Source organism: Coturnix japonica, chromosome 3 (genome assembly GCF_054131305.1).
Source record: "Coturnix japonica strain WE chromosome 3, WE-NBRP24, whole genome shotgun sequence".
NCBI classification, from domain to species: Eukaryota; Metazoa; Chordata; class Aves; order Galliformes; family Phasianidae; genus Coturnix; species Coturnix japonica.
The window spans coordinates 47,109,123-47,128,315 of record NC_140665.1 but is presented as its reverse complement, the minus strand read 5'-3'; the positions used below and the strand labels follow the sequence as shown (position 1 = coordinate 47,128,315).

The following is a 19,193-nucleotide window of genomic DNA, read 5'->3' as shown; positions in this document are numbered from 1 at the left end:
CTACTCTGCTTCCATTTTTCCAGTAGTAAGTCAAAGGTAACTAATGCATTTGTAGCCACACAAGGCTAAATAAATAAATAAATGCACAGAGAGATACAATTGTCCGTTTACTTAAGTGGAAGACTAACTAAAAGTATGACATTCCGAGACAGCTGGAACATTTGAGAAGGTGAGGGAGTGGCAAAGCACACTGCAAATTTGTCCTGATTCTGTTCTACTGTATTCAACTTTCTGAATGTGCCACTCGTAAAAAAACTTGACAATCTTCAGAACTGTGAGAAATTTCTCAGCATATAAAATATTCCATGAAAGCTATGAAAGTAACATTACATCTGCTGCAGAATCATATAGTGAAAGATTCAAGTTTTTATGATATTCATGCTATCTGCAGTTTGAAGAGATCAGTGGCTGCCTGAATATTGATCAACACAATGGTCAGTAAAGTGAAAATACTTTGATTTCTTTCACATGAGAAAGAGAAAAAAAATTCATCAAATCCTGGAAGAGGATGTGAACAGTTTCCAAATGAAATGACTACTATATTTGTCCATAGAAAAACACAAAGAACCTGTTATAAACAGCAAATATTGAATACATTTAACTGATGGTTTTTTTAGCACTCTAGAATAATTTGTGCTAGAAATTTTTGCCATAATGATTAAAAAAAAAACACTGGAACATAAAATGTGAACAGCAGGACTGATTCATATCAAATGTGTATTTATCCCTAAGCTAGGTATGCAGGTATGTAGATCAGCTAAGTTGAAGTGATTTCCTCCAGTGCTAGATTGGGAAAGGTAACACGTGGATTACTAGACTTTTTCTCAACTTGCTCATGGCTTCACGCTATTCTTATCATCCCTGCTTTGTTTTCCTTCTTCAACTGAGCTTCATAGACAGATAAGTCAATCTACTTAGTAATCCTTTGTTTCAGAGCTTGTCTGTGCCTGCAGTCTCACTGGGTACCTTGTCTGTTTTTACAATACTCCGTCTTAACAAAAATCAGAAAAGCACAGACTTACACAATGAAATACCAAGGTTCTGGTAATTTGCTGTGTTTGGTTTTTTTTGTTTTCCTATTGTAACAATTTCTATGAGGGGAGCTGCAGTCTACTTACTTTTCAGCTGCTATTGAGCAAAGAATTGCTGATTCCATAAAACTGACTATTACAACAGCAAGATGGAAAGATCAACTCAGGGTGCAGCACATGAAGTTTAGGATTTTTCTCTTTCTGTATGCATCAGTTTCCATTTTTCTATAATAAATTTGTATCTTGTTTAATAACTTTTGGAATACCTGCCTTGTCAACACGCCTGGTAATTTCTGGAAAGAGCTCCCTCATGGCTATGATACATAGCTTCTCCTTGGAAAACTGTCTCTGACTTCTTACCGCTATGTCATGTTTATTCAATCCTCAGCTAGTTCTCTCTTTAGACTGCATCCTATCAGTTCCCTATAATGGTCAGCAGGCTTGATGGATTGAAATTCCATCAACTTTTAAAAAGCATCACTGTATTTCCCATTTTCCTGGTACTGAGGATGATTCAGGTGAGAAGTCATGCACTTCAGTTAGCAGTTTAGCTATTTCTGCCATGAGTTTCTTTAGAAATATGTTTCAAAACAATCTCTGATCTGCGTGACATTTCCATGTAGCAAATGCTTCAAAAATATAATAACATACAACTTCTCCTTATTCCTGAAGAAACATTACATTTTCCTCAAAGTTATAAACAGCCTATTGTCAGTTCTGACAAACTTCAGCCCTGGTCTGATGACATTTTTAAGGTCTAGCTTCTTGGGAACCCTCCAAACGGGAAACATCTGGTTCATCCCACTGCAAACTTGAGTCTTTACTCTTAGATTTGCCTCAAACATGACACTAACTATTAAAAACTGCATATAAAATTTGCATTTATCCTGGGTTCCTTTTAGTTTGTTGCATCAGATACTGCACATTGAATGTAAGCTCTGTGAATGCACTATTGTTGTTCCTAATCAGGGTTAATTTTCTAATCTGTAATTATTGTCATTTGAGCCACTTTAATAGCATCAGTTGTACGCTGCCAAAATGTGCTAACTGCAAGTGACTGGCAGACTGCTGAAAGTCCTGATCTTGAACCAAGACACAAGTGTTTAGGCAATGCATTAACTGAACAAGAAAAAGTGCTTTACCTCACAGAATGTCCAATCTAATTACAAAGCAGAGTGGGAATAGAAAGGGATAATGTGATGATACTCAGCCATACAGAAAGCTGTAGTATAAACATACTGACAGCTTAACTGTTACGGTTTTTTTTTTGTTGTTGTTGTTTTTTTCTTTTTATAAAACAAGGCAAAGCAAAATTTCAAGACACTTAAAGTGAGTAACAAAGAGCTACTTTAGAGATACTTCCAAGGAATCTTCTAATTGTGAATAGTTATATAAGAAAATTATAGATGTACTTATAAGAAAATGTAACCAGTAGAAGGTCACAGAATGGGAAAAGAAGATTGCTTCTCTAAGATATCTTCAGAGAAAAAATAAATGGATGTTTCATATGATCCAAGTAGGAGGAGTAAGCTGCAAGAATAAAAATTAGATTTGCTCAAAAAAAGGCAAAGAAGGAATGGTATTTTTATAGTGTTTCAGACAGATATGAGCCAGGCAAGACTGTATTTATCTAGCCAAGACGGAAAACGTTCCTGTAATAAAACTTGAAGTGACCTGAGCTTTACATACAGATGTATACAAATGACAATCTGTCAGACAGAAAGAATCTGTCAGATACAAGATAATCCTGAATGTGAAAAATGAGAGATGACAAATCAGAAAGGGTGCCCAGCACCGGCAGGTCATTGAGGCAGAGGCCAAGTGTTGTGTTGTGAAGCTCCATATTAATTAGATTGAACTTGCACTAAGTCCACAAAAACATAGGTTAGAGACAGATCAAGGTTTTAATATCTGTTGTTGGTGACTCTGGATGATAGCTGAGATTTAAATTTGTATTTGCACATGCCTTTAACTGCATAGATCAGATAACAGACTAAGAGTGGTGGAGATTCAGAACAGAAGTCAGTGAATGAAAATACTGGAAAAAGAGAGTACATATCCTGTAAAGAATATGCTAAGGGTTATGGAGAAAAGCACAGATGAAAGAAAATTTATGTACTGAATTCACCTTTTCGATTATTTTAGCCACTCAGTCAGATTGCTTCATTACTTAGATAACAGCAAAAAATGGATCAAACTTTTGCACTCTTCCTCTAATGTTCTCCCAAACATTTGCTGTAGAGGAAGGAATTCACTGATTCAGGCGATGAACTGTCTCTGTCTTTCCCTTTCAAATCTACCAAATAATGTATAGGTACCCTATAACATTCTCAAAAGGAAATTCACCTAAATCAATTTGGCATATAAAATTATTGTTAGCACTAATTCATTATGACATAAGTATTAAACTATTAATCATATCAGTACACCCCAAAGTCAGCAAATATCCCTACCATGTAAGGTGAAGCCAGTATATTATGCCTTAGAAACACATTTCTTCTTATTTGAAAATGAATTCATTTTCTCCTCTAAAGTAATATGTAGCTCCACTTAGATGAAATTCTTTCCTTTAATCCAGCAGAGATTAAGCTGTTCAAATCAACTGCTCAAATGCTATTTTATTCAGAGCATGGGATTTTTGGCTGAGGAAGACCGAAGTTTCAAAAGTTTCCCTAGCTCTTTTTCTTAGCTGACAATGACACCATGGCTCTGTTCTTCAGTTTGAAGTTTTTTCCTCACAGCATACATTATGCAATTCGGGTCATATGAGTTAGTCTTTGAAGCTAAATTGCAATTTGAAGTTTTTAATAATATGCTGTATTTACTTTCCTGTGGTACATTTTTTTTTCTTTTTTTCTCTTTTTTCTTTTTCTTTTTTTTCTTTTTTCTTTTTTTTATTTAGAGAATGAAAAGAGAAACAGTTTTTCTGCTAGCAATTTTGGTTCATTCACCCAAGTAATGTTTGCAGATGCTGAAGGCGCTGCCCTTGACACTTTGCTGCCGTCCCCCTGTTGCAGCTCAGTGCCCCTGCAGCTACGCAGGGGCATGCAGAGGCATGGCTAGATCAAAGCTGCCTCACTCCATGTTTTGGTCTGCACTGGAGTGACCAATGCCCACACACAAGCTCTCTACTGTCAACTTTGCTATCTCAGTATCTTCAACAGAAAAGCACTAGTAATAACTAAGACCACTCTTCCATCCTAACTAACTCTTCCTAGCCTTGCCACACTCTTCTGCCAAAGCCCTTGCTCACTGTTCAACACTCTCAAGGTTGAAATTTTTCATGAGTTGAGTCTGAATGGAGATAACAAGAATTCCTGCTTTGATTTTGTGAAGACAACCAGCTAAATTCCAGGATATTTTTGTATAGCAGAGCTACATATTTTTATCTCTCACTTAGAAACATCTAAAGCATCTCAATAAGACTGGCTAAAAAAGACTTACATAGAACAGCATTTAACTCCAGTGGAAAGGAGAAAAAACCAAATGCAAATACATCAGATAATAACATTGATCCATCAAGATTTTCTTCAAAAATTATGGCTAATTGCTTGAATAAACCAATTCTAATTAATACTGACTGAGGATTTTAGGTAAGTAGAAGTAATTACATGGATGAAAGTGATTAGTGTTCCAGATTTGTATTAAATTTAATTTAGTTTGGCAACAAACTACAGATTATAAGAGGAATTTTTAGTTGCCTTTGAAAAAAAGTAACTCCAGCTGCAGATGACTTTCAGATGTTTTCCTTGTCTTAATGAGTTATCTGATAATTTCTAGGTTTTTTTTTCTGCCAGTGTTCCTCTGCAGTTCTATAATGCTTTATGACATACCATCAAATTGTAGTATCAATGAGGTAACTAAAAACTAAAAATTAATCTGATTGCAGTAGATGCAAATTAATTTTCTTAAATAATGAACAGCAAAACACAGACTTACCTGTCAAGTAATAGATTAGGTGCAAATAAAAGCTTTCCTGGGTGTTCCATGGAGCGCCAGACTAAGCCGATCATCAGTATCTCTAACCAGGCACATTCCAGTAGATGGACCTGATCATGGAGTGTTAAATCCACAAATCCTGAAAGAATAAATTGGAGACAGTAAATTCCACTTTTGTAAGCGGAACAACAGCATCCAGAGAACCAGGTAAAAAAGTACATTGGACCTAGATAACAAAGAAAAAAACAGTAAAAAGGATTGTATCTTCTCCAAACGTTCTTGTTGAATTTTATGTATTGTTGGGTCCACTGTGTCTCCAGTCTACAAAACATTTAACCTTTTCTAGCTCATGGTTGTGTCCTAATGGCATCCTGTCCCAAGATCAAGGTAAGAGCCAGTTGAGCAGCACCATCCCTTTGCTAGTAGCCTGGAAAGATGGGCACACACAGCTAAAAAGGAGCAGCCATATGCAGAAGTTTCATAATGCCTAGATTATGATGGTGGGAAAATGGGAAATTGCCTTTTTAAAAATGGAAGGATAGCGCTGGTCAACTAATCCCAGAACAATACCAGCAAAATACTGTTTTACAGACTTGTGAACCATTCATCATACTGCAAGTGCAGTGAGGAAGTGAGCCTAACGCAGCATTTCAAATAAATCAGTAAACAAGCAGTAATCACAGCACAATTCAAATGTTCCAATGAGGCATTTTCTTTATATATTGGGTTATATCACCTAGAGGAAGGAGATTAACTCTCTTAATCTGTGTTTAAACAATGCAAGAAACAAGGAATGCAAAATGAGGTGGCTTATAGCAATGCAAAATACAAATATGCAATAATCTATGTGCCTGTTTCATTGAACAGATGATATCATTCCGTCTTTGAGAATACCACTCTTCAAGATTACTTTCATCCCAAATATGTGGAAATTGAAGTGGAAATTGTATCTCAGCATAACTTTCTGTAGTAATATGAGCTTGCTAATAGTGAAATGTGTAGAATTTCCCTCTAAACTGATATTATTTATCCTTTACTCATTGTTATGTGTAAAATGTATTTTTGATCTTTTTTTTTTTACAAGTGCATTTAATTCATATTAGTCTTCAGAACACAAGTTCACAAGTTACAGAGTAAACTACCATATCATCCCATTAAATGACAATGTTTCTACTTTACTGTTTTGTTCTCACTGGAAGTATATAACCTGTCTTGCTCTTATTTTTTATTTTTTCAAGATAAAACTTAAGATACATTCCAAAGTCAAATTTTGTGCTATGAAGTATTGATTTTGAAATAAAAAAAGAAGAAAATGAATAAAAAAAAGCTCACAAGAACTTAGAAAATATGTTTTTCAGAACAGTTGATGGTACAATTATTTTTTAATGAGAACAACTAGGATCTAATCAGTCCATTTGTACACAATCATTCAAATAAATAAAATAAAATGTAAACAGCTCCTATGTTTCCTAAATAAAACTCATCTATCAAACACTGGGAATGGATTTAGACAATTGCATTACCTGCTATTTTTATGGAGGCAGTAATTCTTTAAATAGAAAAAAAAAAAAAAAAAAAAAAAAAAAAAAAGAAAAGAAAAGAAAAGAAAAGAAAAGAAAAGAAAACACAAAAGCTTTATCTTTCTTTTTTTTTTCCTTGTATTTTTCCATGCATTACCAAAAGATGAGCTTCAGATGTTGCAGTGGTAAAATGGCATTTGCCTGAGTCACCAAACAGCCTGAAGCTGAAACTTAAAGTAGTTTCTTTAATAACTACAAAGCATTGATTACTACTCTCAGGAATGAAACGAGCAGAAAGAAACAGTTGTTTATACACAGAGCACAAACAACACTGTTTTCCCTCTTAAGTATTGCTTTGGTATCACAGCACGTAATATAATATTTTTATCTAAGACTGAAGAGAACCACATCAACACAGGGACACGCACACGAGTGTAGTATTTGAAGTTGTCAGTCAGTGGATATCAGCCAGCAATATTGGCATCATTTCACATGGTAGTGCATCCTTCTGCAACAGAAGATTTTTTAAAGCGTTTCAGAAAAAACAAATTTGTTGCCGTTGTGCTAATTCACTTTATTATAGAACTCTGGTCCTTGTATAATATGCTGGATGCTAAAAGGTTTGTCAGTAAAGTTAGAAACACAACTTAAAGTCTACTTTCAATTGAAATGCAAGAACAAAATCACTTTTAACTAGTCTTTTTCTTCAAAGCACATGAAAAAAACTTAAGGATGATATCAACAGACATTCAAATCACAGGAAGAAACTGAACACAAAGTATTAGTCTTTTGAGCTGAAAAGAAGCTGTACATTACAAAGCAACTGAGCAGTAAGGAATAGGAAAGATCTTTATACAAAGAGGTTCTTTTTTCAGTATAATTGTCCTTCCTCCATTTGCTTAGCTCTTCAGACTATCTTGGACTGCCTTTTACTGTAAAATTTCAGAATGCAGAGGTTAAGTGATCTGGACAAAAACTAAAGAGAAAAAAGTAGAAAAGCAATCACCTGTCTTGTTTAGTAAAGGAGAAATATTTTGTTAGCCTGCTCTGAGAATAGAAAAATACTTCATAGCGATGATAAAATCTTTTCAAGTAGCTAAATATGAATACTTCACATTAAAAAGTTCTAAAAGAATTGGTCAACAACATTCTTGGTACCTGGCATATTAAATGTTATTTTAGTGAGTTTTCAGAAAATTAAGATGAAAAAGAAACTGATGGTGTGTCTGTATTTGAAAAGATTAAACGATCCATCAATTTGACATCTTTGGGCTCTATAATAAAACAGCCAACACAAAAGCCTTGATTGCTGAAGGTGTAAATCTGTAATATAATAATGCACATCAACTGTAATTCACGGAAATCTTAGCAAATAGACTTGATGGCTTTCATTATGAGTTTAGTAGATAAAAATACGTTTTGATGAAACAGACTTTAACAAGATATTTATTTTCATAAAAACATAAAACAGATTAACTGAATTCAAATATTTTAAATTACATATGAAGAAGAGTAATTAAGTATTTCTAGAACCCCATACAGCTTACTTCTTTGCCCTGGCCATTTTTTTTTCCATGATGACAAAGGAAAAGGCAAAAACTGTTAAGTTAAGTTGGCAGGACAGTAAGTGGAAAATAATACAATAAGCAGGTTAGTAGTGTCAGAACATAGATCACTTACTAGCTTCATTAAAAGACAAAACAAAACAAAACAAGGAATAAAAAAAAATCTAACCTTGTAAAGAGAGAAATTTTAAACCAAGAACATTAGACTTGTATATAAAATTTAACAGTAACAACTCTAAAGAGAACTTGGAAATAATGGAGAATTTTTCCCAATATGAAGCTGCATCTACAAAGAGAAGGAACTTCATAAAACTCCATGGAAACTCCAAGAGGGTAATGAAGTTAGCTAAATTACCTCTGTGCTACCTGATTCTGATAACCATTCTTGGAAGAAAAGAAGATAGACAGAATGATTAAAAACAAAAATAAAATAGGAAAAAGGTCAAAATGATAAAGCGTTGAAAAACATGCCCTCTAGTGAGAAATACCAGGAATTTTGTTACACTTTAAGCCAAATAGGTTAAGGGGGTTGAAGGTTTGCATTTTATAAATATAAAGAAAAAGGCATTACAAAAAATACTGTCATAACTTACAGAAGCTCATACTTTAATGTGCTCCAAGCCAGACTAAAACTGAGAGGACCATTCTTGACAAATGAAGCAGTTATTATCTGAGCAACATAATAAGGTTCTGTGAATTTGCTGTCATTCAAAATGCTAATCAAGATTTAATTATTATTTTAAGACATTCTCTTGTTCAAGCAAAATTGTTCAGAATAATGTTACAAGAGGGTAAATTAAATGATGAATAAATCATTACTCACTTCATCATTTAGAGCATCCTGCATTTTAATGTTACCAAAATTATGTGTTGACGTGCACTGCATTCCCAAATAGTGTTTTTTTAATGCTGACAAGTTTATAAAGAAAATGTTGAATTCTGAATTTTCGGGTACTACACTTTAAGGAAAGAGAAAGACCTTCACTTCACTGGTGATAAATTAATTGTAGTTTATATACATAAACTATATTTGGTTCCATTTAGTGGACTCACCAATTTCATGGCATTTTTATATATATGAAAACCCTGTGTGGCCAAAAACCACAGAGCCATCCACACATCTTGTGCCTGCCAGGAACAAAACAGTCGTGGATTAAAAGCCTTGCCTAGACCATCCCTATTTAATTTACAGACAAATTAACAGTACTTTTGAGGGACTGCCTACACTGAGCACAATAATTGTTCCATGAGCTCTTGTATATATGTGGAAATATGAACTTCTGAAAAGCCAGAAAGGTGTTCTGAGCATTCAGCTAAGAGTAGGTGGCAATTATATTGGTTATATGCAAAACAAACAAATAATCAAAAACACCGGAAACTGAAACTAAAGTGTTTATACTTGCTAATATAAAGCAGCAACACATTCCATATCAGTGATAACGTGTTACAAATAAGTCTCTTCCAGACAGGAAGAAGCAGCAGATCCATGGATGAAAAATCTGTATAAAGTTTTTTGGTAAGCATGAGTCTCTAGAGGTGAAAATAGAGTTGGGAATCTAAAGCCATATTGCTCCATCATCCTCGAAAAAATAAATAAACACATATAAAAGGCATAAGAAAACCTCTTTGTAATATAGGAATTTGAATCACTACTGAAAGACATATGTCACCATGAAGGAGCACAAGGACTGCTGGAAGGAGTGTTAGGTAAAACACCACCAGCATAACAAATATTATAACAAATCTGACAATAACAGAGAAGAGTTTAATGCACAAGACCTTTTTGTTTGCATGTTAGTTTTCAGTAGGGACCAAGTAAAGTTCTGATGGTTTCCAACTACTGTTACTGTAACATACATTTATAACAATACACACAATATAAAGAAGGGTGACCAAAACATTGAGGGAGGTGATTCTGCCCCTCTACTCTGCTCTTGTGAGGCACCACCTGGAGTACTGCATTCAGTTAAGGAGCTCCCAACACAAGAAGGACATTAAACTGCTGGAGAAGGTCCGGATGGAAGCCATGAAGATAACCAGAGCACCTCCCCTACAATGACAGGCTGAGGGAGATGGGACTCTTCAGACTTGAGAAGACTCAGAGGAGATGTTATAGTCACCTTCCAGTACCTGAAGGGGGCCTACAGAGAACCTGGGGAGGGACTTTCTTATATAGGCATGTAGCAATAGAACAAGAGGAAAATGATTTAAAACTGGAAGAGGGTAGATTTAGACAAGATATTAGGAGGAAATTTTGTACTGTGAGTTTAGGGAGACTGGAACAGATTGCCCAGAGAGGCTGTGAATGCCCTCTCCCTCGAGAGTGGCCAGGCTGGATGGAGCTCTGAGCAACCTGGTCTAGTAGGAGGCGGCCCTGCCTATAGTGGGGGTTTGGAACTCAATGATCTTAAAGGTCCATTCCAACTCAAACCATTCTATGATTCCATAATATGTAAAATGATAGCAATCAGATACCTTGAAATTAATAAATTCACAATTTATCTTAATGACTTTTGACTTAATAAGAAGCATTTTATGTTGTCAGAAACAATTTCCCTAATTATTACCACTCTCTAAGACTCGATGACTGCAGATTTAGCCCTACAATAATAAATCCTCCACTGGGTATTTACTAACATTTGGAGATCTTTTAATTATCAGTATTTTGCAGCTTCTATTGAGACTCTTAAAGACACAATTATACAGTATCAAGACTATTTCTATTCGCACAACCGAATTTCAAGCAATTTTTGCAAGACAATAAACAACATTTTTCTATAAGGAATGACTCTGATTCCAAGTGCTTTGCGAGAAAGTAAATCAAAAGCAGTAAAAAGCTTTTAAAGCAATATCAAAGGTCCATCTAGCAAAGTATCCGATTTACAACAGCAATTGATACCAGATGCTTATGGAAGAACAAACAGCAGGACAAACATAACGTCATGTTTCTAGAGAAAGATGTCTCAGGCTGAAGTAGTATGTGGCTCAGGGACTTTCAGAGCCAGAGATGGTCTTTTTGTACTTAATGACCCTCAAATTTTCTTCCTCCAGGTTTGCCCAGCTTCTTTTTTGAACACATGTATATACTTTTAGTCTACTTCAGATTTTTTATATACTCTGCCAGTAATACTCTCTGGTAAAAAGTTTCATACTCTAAATTAGCACTGGAAATTATAATCTCCTAATGCTAGAGGGAAAAAAAAGTACTGAAAACACGGTAACTTAGATTTGGCACATCTAATTATTTTAATGGGAGACACTGTCATTCCTCGCATGAAAAGTATCGTATTCATTGCTGAATTCATGCTGTCCTCTGAGCATTTTTCAGTTCTTTTATACTCTTTTGGAGATAGTGCAACTAGGACTGCACAGTTTTTAATTCAGGCTCATCTTCAACACCTGTGTAAATTCAATATCATCTGCAATTTTTATCATCACTATTCATTGCTTTTTTCCAGATAAGGTATATATAGCTGGCCCAACTATAATTTTCCAAATGTTATCCCTTTTCTAAATCTCCTGTTCACTTGTCTGGAAAGTTTTGGAATTGGTAGCATCAGAATTTTTTGCAGTCTTTTCTATAATTAAAAAAAATATATATAGCATAGTATACTTTACAAAAATGTCCTGAGAAGGCAAAACATTCTTACACCTTCCCTTATACTTGCACACATGAACCACTTTCTTTTTCTATCTTATTGCAGTGCTTTGAGAAGTAGTAGCTACAGAAAAAGGCTGTTATATACAGTTCAATACAGCATTTCAGCTATGCAATGATCAAATAATAGGGCACATTTGAAACAAAGCGCTAATTAGGTTGGCAGAGACAGCAGGAAATTAATGACAAATGCTGCTACCTGAGAGCTAGCAACCATTCAATAAAACAATCAAAATAAGACAGGTTCATACTGGCAAAAATATCTGCACAGATGAAACAGACAAATGGAAAAATAAGTCCCACAGCATGTTCTTCTCCGAAGAAACTCCCAGAAAATGGCAAAAGAGCATGTGTTTCTCCCAAACTAAAAGACACTGAAAAATCAATAGCTCAGCCATCACTCTTCAATCAGAATGAGAAATCTGTGCTAGCTGTAGCTCCATGATGTCTGTGCTCAGTCTCTTCAAGAAGAGAAGTGAGCCCATGTCTATGCATTTATCTAGCATATAACACTTTGGTCTGAACTTGCACAGATTGCTCAGAATTCTCAACCCTTAAGACTATGCTATGAAGCTACTTAATGTAGCTGAAATGTAGCTGAAACTTGCACTGTGACCTTATACGACAGCCTTTTCCATACACAACAACAGCAGAGCAAATAATAGTTCAAGAAGTGAGACAGAGAATCATAAACACTATTTTCCACTATCTCAGCTTTTGCAAGGCTAATTTTTGGAATGCTGCTTAGTCCTACTTTATTCAATAGATGTTGGAATGCTGCTTAGTCCTACTTTATTCAATAGATGTTGGAATGCTGCTTAGTCCTACTTTATTCAATAGATGTTCAGATCAAAATTGTAATGAACTTTTATTAAATTCTCCTTCCTCAAGGTGCATAAGAATGGGATGGACATATTGTCTTAATGTTCTATACTACTGAAATATTTTAAATCAGGATACATTTTGAGGTCTGAAGGCCAAAAAGCTCTAAAATCCAACGTTTTGGATTCAAATATTTTGTTACAAAATAGTCTTGTATATTCATTTTTCTAATGGAATATTACTTTTGTTTCTGTTGATAGAGACAGATAAAAAATAGTTACATTTTGCTGAGAGAAAAGCCTGAAAGGCAAACACCCAAGCAAGTGGCACACTCTGCAATCTCTTTCATAATTCTCTATTTCCACTGCCTGTGTAGTTATAATATATCAAAATATGAATCCAAATTTATAAATTGTCTCTTCTAAACCTAAAAAGTCTGGCAGAAATGAAAAGTGATCGGAGAAGAGAGCATCTGCTGTTAATTACTGCAATTCCTATTAAAAATATACTTTTATACAAATATACATTTCCCTCTTTACACTTCAATATCTCTAAATTAATTCCTGCACAATAACAATCACAATTTACACCCATAAACAAAGCCTGAGTTAGGGATGTTGCAGGCATTACATTTGTCATGTTTATTTAGGATCCCATTCCTAGGAGCTTGTCCATCTGCCTCCACTTAAAAGTCACATTGTGACAATCGAAAAAAGAATTTCTCAGATGAATGAGAACCATTTCAAACATTTTGTGCGAATGTGTAGGGTTTGCCCCAAGCTGGTGGTCAGGTCATATCTCCAAAACATGAGGTTCTTCCCTCCCTGGGCTCTCCTTTGCATGGACACAGTCTGGAGAGAGAGCCTGGGTTGAAAATGTATCTCCAGCCATGGCTGAAAGGGAGCACCACCACAGGCAGCAAGGCTGTGTTTTAACGTCCCAACTTCCTTTGCATTTGTCACCACATCTACCTCAGCTAATGCAGTTTTTATTTTGCAACTGTTTCACTTTGTTAACTAAGATTATTCCAGAAAATGCATTAGCAGCACTAGTTAACACAAATATTTTGAGGCCTCCCATCAGGGAACACAATAAAAGTAATCAGCACTCACATAGCACTTCGCATTTTCAAAGGATGGTAAAGCCATTAAGCATTATTAAATGTATTTTATAGACAGAACACAAAGAGGTTAAGTGCCTCATCCAAGAGGCGACAGGATTAGGATGGAGGTGTAGCAAGCTCTTCACGCACATCTTTTCAGCCACAAAATCTTTGCGATGGAGAAGCCTCATTGAACACAAGTGCAAGATCTCTTTCTTGCACATCAGCAAAAAGGAGAAAATCAGAAACAACTGAGCTTTCCACAGAGTGGTACAGGAAATAAAGTGCTACCAAATTAGAGCTGAGGGAAAACTGTTTAGACTGTGAGTAGACAACCTGTCTGCAGTGCATTAAATAAGCATGAAAACTTTCTTGGTTTTAACATGCTCTATAGTCCAGAAAAGGCAACTGCCTGTATTTGAACTTCCTAGACCTAAGCATCCTTCCCCATCTACACAGTCCATTTTAAAGTTGTTAATAATATCAGTAACAGCAGTACAAGATTATTATTAGTGAAGTCTGACTGCCAGTTTACTAACAAAAGTTTATCATGCTGTCTTAATAAAGCAAAGAGAAATATGTGTACATATTTTCTGTACCAAAAGCAGCACTTCAAAAGAGCAACAAAAATGTTAATTACTGAACAACACTTTCTTACAGCACTACAAAATTCATTATTTTAAGTATGTTAACTATCATTCATGCCTGGACTGCAACCTGAATGTCTAAGACTCAGGCTACACTTTAACAGTGAGATAGGTTCCTTTATCACTGACTGCTGTGCTATCTCTCAGGGTGTCCAGGCTTGCAAACTAAAAAGTAGAGGACATTGCCTGCATACTGAAAGCAGCAGAATGAAACCTAGTCCTAGTGATATTAAGTGCAAGGATGGATCTTCAACTACATGGAAAGGCTTGCATCATGTCCTCTGAATTTTTCCCTACAAAAGTGAGAGAGGATGCTACACAAAATTTATTAGTTGCTGACTAAATTACGCAGAATTAAATAATATATCTTTTTATTTTTACTATACAAGAGCTGATTCTGTTATCCTAAATTTATATCAATACTCAGACCAATTGCAAGTAGGTTTGATTGCTTTTCGTGTTTTGTTGTGTTTTTTGTGTGTTTTATTTTGTTGTTGTTGTTGTTGTTGTTCTTTATCTATAACTTTTTTTGAGAGGTCACTGCTATGCAAAATGTTTTTCATCAAAAGCAGATCCAGCTAAAATAATCCTTGAGGCTGGCTACACATTCCTGCCTGACTTTTATGAACACAAAAGACACACTCATAAATACAAGCTGTTCTCTCCACCTCGTTCTACTCCCCATCTCTTTCCACTAGGCTGCCACTCTCCTGGTCTATGCTATTGGTTTAATTGTTCTCATCCAATGGATAAAACATCCCAGCATGGAGAAGCAATGACAGGCGAGCAACAGGCAGCCAAGGAACACCAGCCACCTTGGATGAACCCTTGGTGTAAACCTGCTCCAAGATTTGAGGTCATGTCCAGAATGACTCAGCTTTTTTTTTTGCATGCCCAGCTGCATCCAGGAGACCTCCTTACTAAAGTACATCTGTGGTCCAACCACAGTCAATTGTAAATAAGAAGTGGTTTTGTGACTGTAATGAACAATCATTTGTACAAAAGCTCTCCTTAAACTATTATTCATCAAGTTTTTAAGAAAACATATAATCACTGGAGGGGGACCAAACGAAGCAGATGAGTAGACTCTTTCACAGCACTCTAAATGATCTTTAGTGTGCCTCAATACACAGTTATCAGAGGAAGTGTTTAAAAACAAAGATCAGATGGTAATACTTCCTAGTTTACTAATGGTATTTGCTGCAGTCCTGGCTCATGAAAAAGTTTGTGAAAACCCTCAGAGCAGACAAAGGCAGTGCAGGTATGCTACAGGTGCTGGTAGCTGCTGGGTGTCAGGGTAGGAGTGCCAAGTGAATGAGACTTGGTTAAAGTGAGTCTAGAGACTCAGTCTAAATAGAGGCAGCTTGCTTTAAATTCTCTGCACCTCAAATGCTAGAGTTTAAAAATAGGTCCTTTGTTCTGTTTTTGATTCTTTCTGTTCCACTGATTAGTAGAGCCACAAGAAGGACCTGAAGGTTGTTATTACACTACCAAGAGAATTTTGGATAGAGGTAAAATTATCCTTTCAAGGTAACACAGAGACCACCATCATCTATACTTCTATACTAGCATTATTTATTTTTGAAGCAACTAGAAGCTGAAAGTAACGACTGCTAGCTTTGTTGATTGTCTTTGTGAATTAAATTTTCACTGTTACAATTTCTACCTCTCTCCATAGCTGGAAGCTTGATAAATACCAGTTGTGCATTTAACATCTAGTTTGACTACAATTTTCAGGTGGTTAAAATGGGAAGGCTCCCCTCTCCTTCATTCATTAAATAAATAAATAAATTGCACCAAGTTTTCTGCTCCACAGTTTATTTCATCCCAGAATCTATGTACAGTACTTACTACTGAAATGATTACATTCATTTCAGAAGCATCTGGGACTAGCAGAAAAGTGGATTATTTGGCAACTCAAGGAAGAGAAGGAAAAACTGTCAAGTCTATACAGAACTTGAAGATTAGAACTGCTTCAAGACTACAAATAGAAACTGCTCAGAACATAATGTGCTGTACCCAAGAAATGAAGCATAACCTCAGAGTTCATGGTCTGGTCATTCTTTATAGTGATTAGGAAATAAAACTAGCTCAACTGAGGCACCTGCATCCATTTTATTTCTTCAGATTGTCCAGTTTTGGTGAAGTCATATTTTTTGCCTACTGCACTACTATATGAGTAACAGAAACAACAAATGTATATGTATCGCTTTGTATTCCTTAAATTGCTATACCTATACCAAAACGGAAACATAATTATACATAAATAGGGCTCAAATGTTTTCCCCTCCTATACTTTTTTGTCCCTCCATGGCTGGTTTTGAACTTAACCCAATCTCTGAAAAATTATCCAAGAAATTGTAATGACACATCAAAGAGAAGAAAGACAGCAAAATTAATTGCAGCAATTTCCTTTAACCACTACAACAACAAAAGCATTTTAGCAGCTGTGTGGGAGTGTCACCATGTGACAGAGCAAAGGAATACATTACAAGGAAATCAAGACACTGGAATGCAGCTGGCCATTTATATTCATTTTCTTGTCCAGAGAAACCTAATAAGTTAGCAAGCAGCATGTTCCCAGAAAACACATCGTTCACTTAAAGCTCCTTTTTTGCACACTCTTCTTCAACAGATAACAAATCCAAGGAATCTTTCAGTGCTGCTAAGCCTCAGGCAACCACAAGAAACTTGTTAAACAGAGCAGCTCTCTATCTGAACACAAAACATGTGCATTGCTCTCAGAGAACAACCACCTCGTCTGGAAGTTCCTATACTACTCCCGTGACATTGCACTGAAATTGGACCTGGTTGGAAGCAAACTAATAGAATATTTATATTAGTAAGCAACAGGTTGACAAATCTAAAAGGGTCTGGAGAACTCGTCAAGTTTCATTAAATAAAAATAAATGAATAAATACACGTTGAATTCTAGCAGGGAATACACATTTCCTTCAAGTACCTTAGTTTTCATCACTCCACCTACTCCTCCTCAACACTGTGAAAGCTACCTAAACTTCAGTGAAAACTAGGATTTTTTTTCTTGTTTTCATTTTAAGTCAGCAACAAAAATATTCAAAATTTTAATTAAATGTATTCCTTTTACCTGAAACATTTATTGTTTACCAAAAAGATTTTTTAAAATGTCCTTTTGCATTGAGTGGAAATAGTTCTTTTTTATTGTTTAGAACTGACAGGAAACAAAAATATTAATTATTCTCACGACTCCGATGGAGACATCTGGAAAAGTTTTGGAAGTGTTCAGGATCATCCAAACTAACTGGACCTATAAACCCTATTTGTCATCCTTTGTCAGGACTGGAAAGTTGCATGGAATTCCATTACTTAAACATATCACAGTAATATCTAATAACTACAATAGCAGAAATTAAAGATTAGAAGAAAAATGTGCAACTTAAATTCAGTAAGTTTCCTTTAATATTATAATGTTATGTTTTTTTCCATCTATTAAAAAAAAAAAAAAAAAAAAAAAAAAAAAAAAGGTACTTTTTACCCATATCTCATTTACAGAGAAAACATTGTTTCCTTTAGTTTTATTTTTGCTTTCACCTGATATGGAATGGGAATTTGACAGGTAAGAATAAAACCTTCAGCTATGGTCAAGAAATGGAGCCACACTTCAGACATTGTCATAGAAATTGTTTTATGACAAGTGTTACTATACTAAACCCTGAAGACACACATTGAGTGTAACATAGATCTTAACAAGCTAAAGGCTCCTGTCTTCAGGGGTAGAAAAAAACCACTATAGTTGGTGTAGGAGCCATGAAGCAGCAAATATAATCTGATTGTTACCTACATGATGTTGCAAACATTCATACTTAACTGTACTTCTATCCCTATATACATAAATTATTCTTAATCTGAACCTGAGGGACACAATATCACACAAGTAATAATGTAGAAATCTTATCAGAATTATACTGAAATATCCAGGAAAGCACAATAATTCTGACATCCAGTACTGAGTGATTTCAGAGTTGTTAGACTTAATGACAAGCTAATACCACTGTCTCCCACCTACTTAGCATCAACATTTAAAAGATACTCTGCAGCATTACTCATAAATGAAATATCTCCTAGGAAAGCTGGTAAAAATTACTCACTGTCAGCTGAAGAAAAGCAGATCTCAGTTCATCAGACAGCAACAATGGAGTTTTACCAAAATCTCTCCAAAGGCCTACCACTGGTAAACAAGGTACAAAAGCTTCATCTGGAGTTTAAAAAAAAAGAGAGCACTTTGACTGAACTGTCTGCTGGAGGGAGATAGTAAGGGAAATGTACTTATGTTGCCTGGCAATGTCTCATTCTAATGTGAGGATCTTTCTCGAACACTTGAGTACAAGTGGTCCCTTTAAAATCAACAACAAAAATGTATAGAGTGGAAACAAAGCTGCGTAACATAGCAGATTTCAAACAAGTTACTTATTTTAATATACTACAGTATCATCAGTAATTCATTTTTTCTTAGAGGTACTTAATGATATCAAAGATCAATTCTCAAGATAGCCTTGCATAACACTTGGATAAAGCAGAAAGTAAAATTCCTGTAAGAGACGGTATGGCAAAGAGACGCATACTGATGAGGCGCAAAGCAGGAAAACATAGAGCATTATACTAAGAACATAGCAGATTTATTTCTTATTTATACCTGTAGGCTAAGAATCTCCTGTTTTTTGTTTCACAGTAGGGAAATTTAGCATGCTTCTTAGCATTCCCATGCAGCAAACAAACAGTTTAGGCATCAATAAACTATGGCATATTACAAGGGAGTTTTACACAAATGTTATACACACAGAAGCTTTGGATAAGCCAGGAGCAATAATAGTGATCCCAGCAGTGAGGCAACACTCTTTCCATAAGGCCCAGAGTAAAATAACACAACTCT

The 19,193-nt window shown here is 35.4% G+C and overlaps 1 protein-coding gene across 5 annotated transcripts in view; it reads right to left on the bottom strand.

Annotated features, from left to right (window-relative positions):
* ESR1 (estrogen receptor 1) overlaps positions 1-19,193 on the bottom strand; it is a 175,167-nt gene that overhangs the window by 22,356 nt on the left and 133,618 nt on the right. For all 5 annotated transcript variants that reach the window (XM_032443212.2, XM_032443211.2, XM_085540908.1 and 2 more), the window contains 1 exon segment: positions 4,971-5,109. In XM_032443212.2, the coding sequence (XP_032299103.1) occupies positions 4,971-5,109 (139 nt within the window).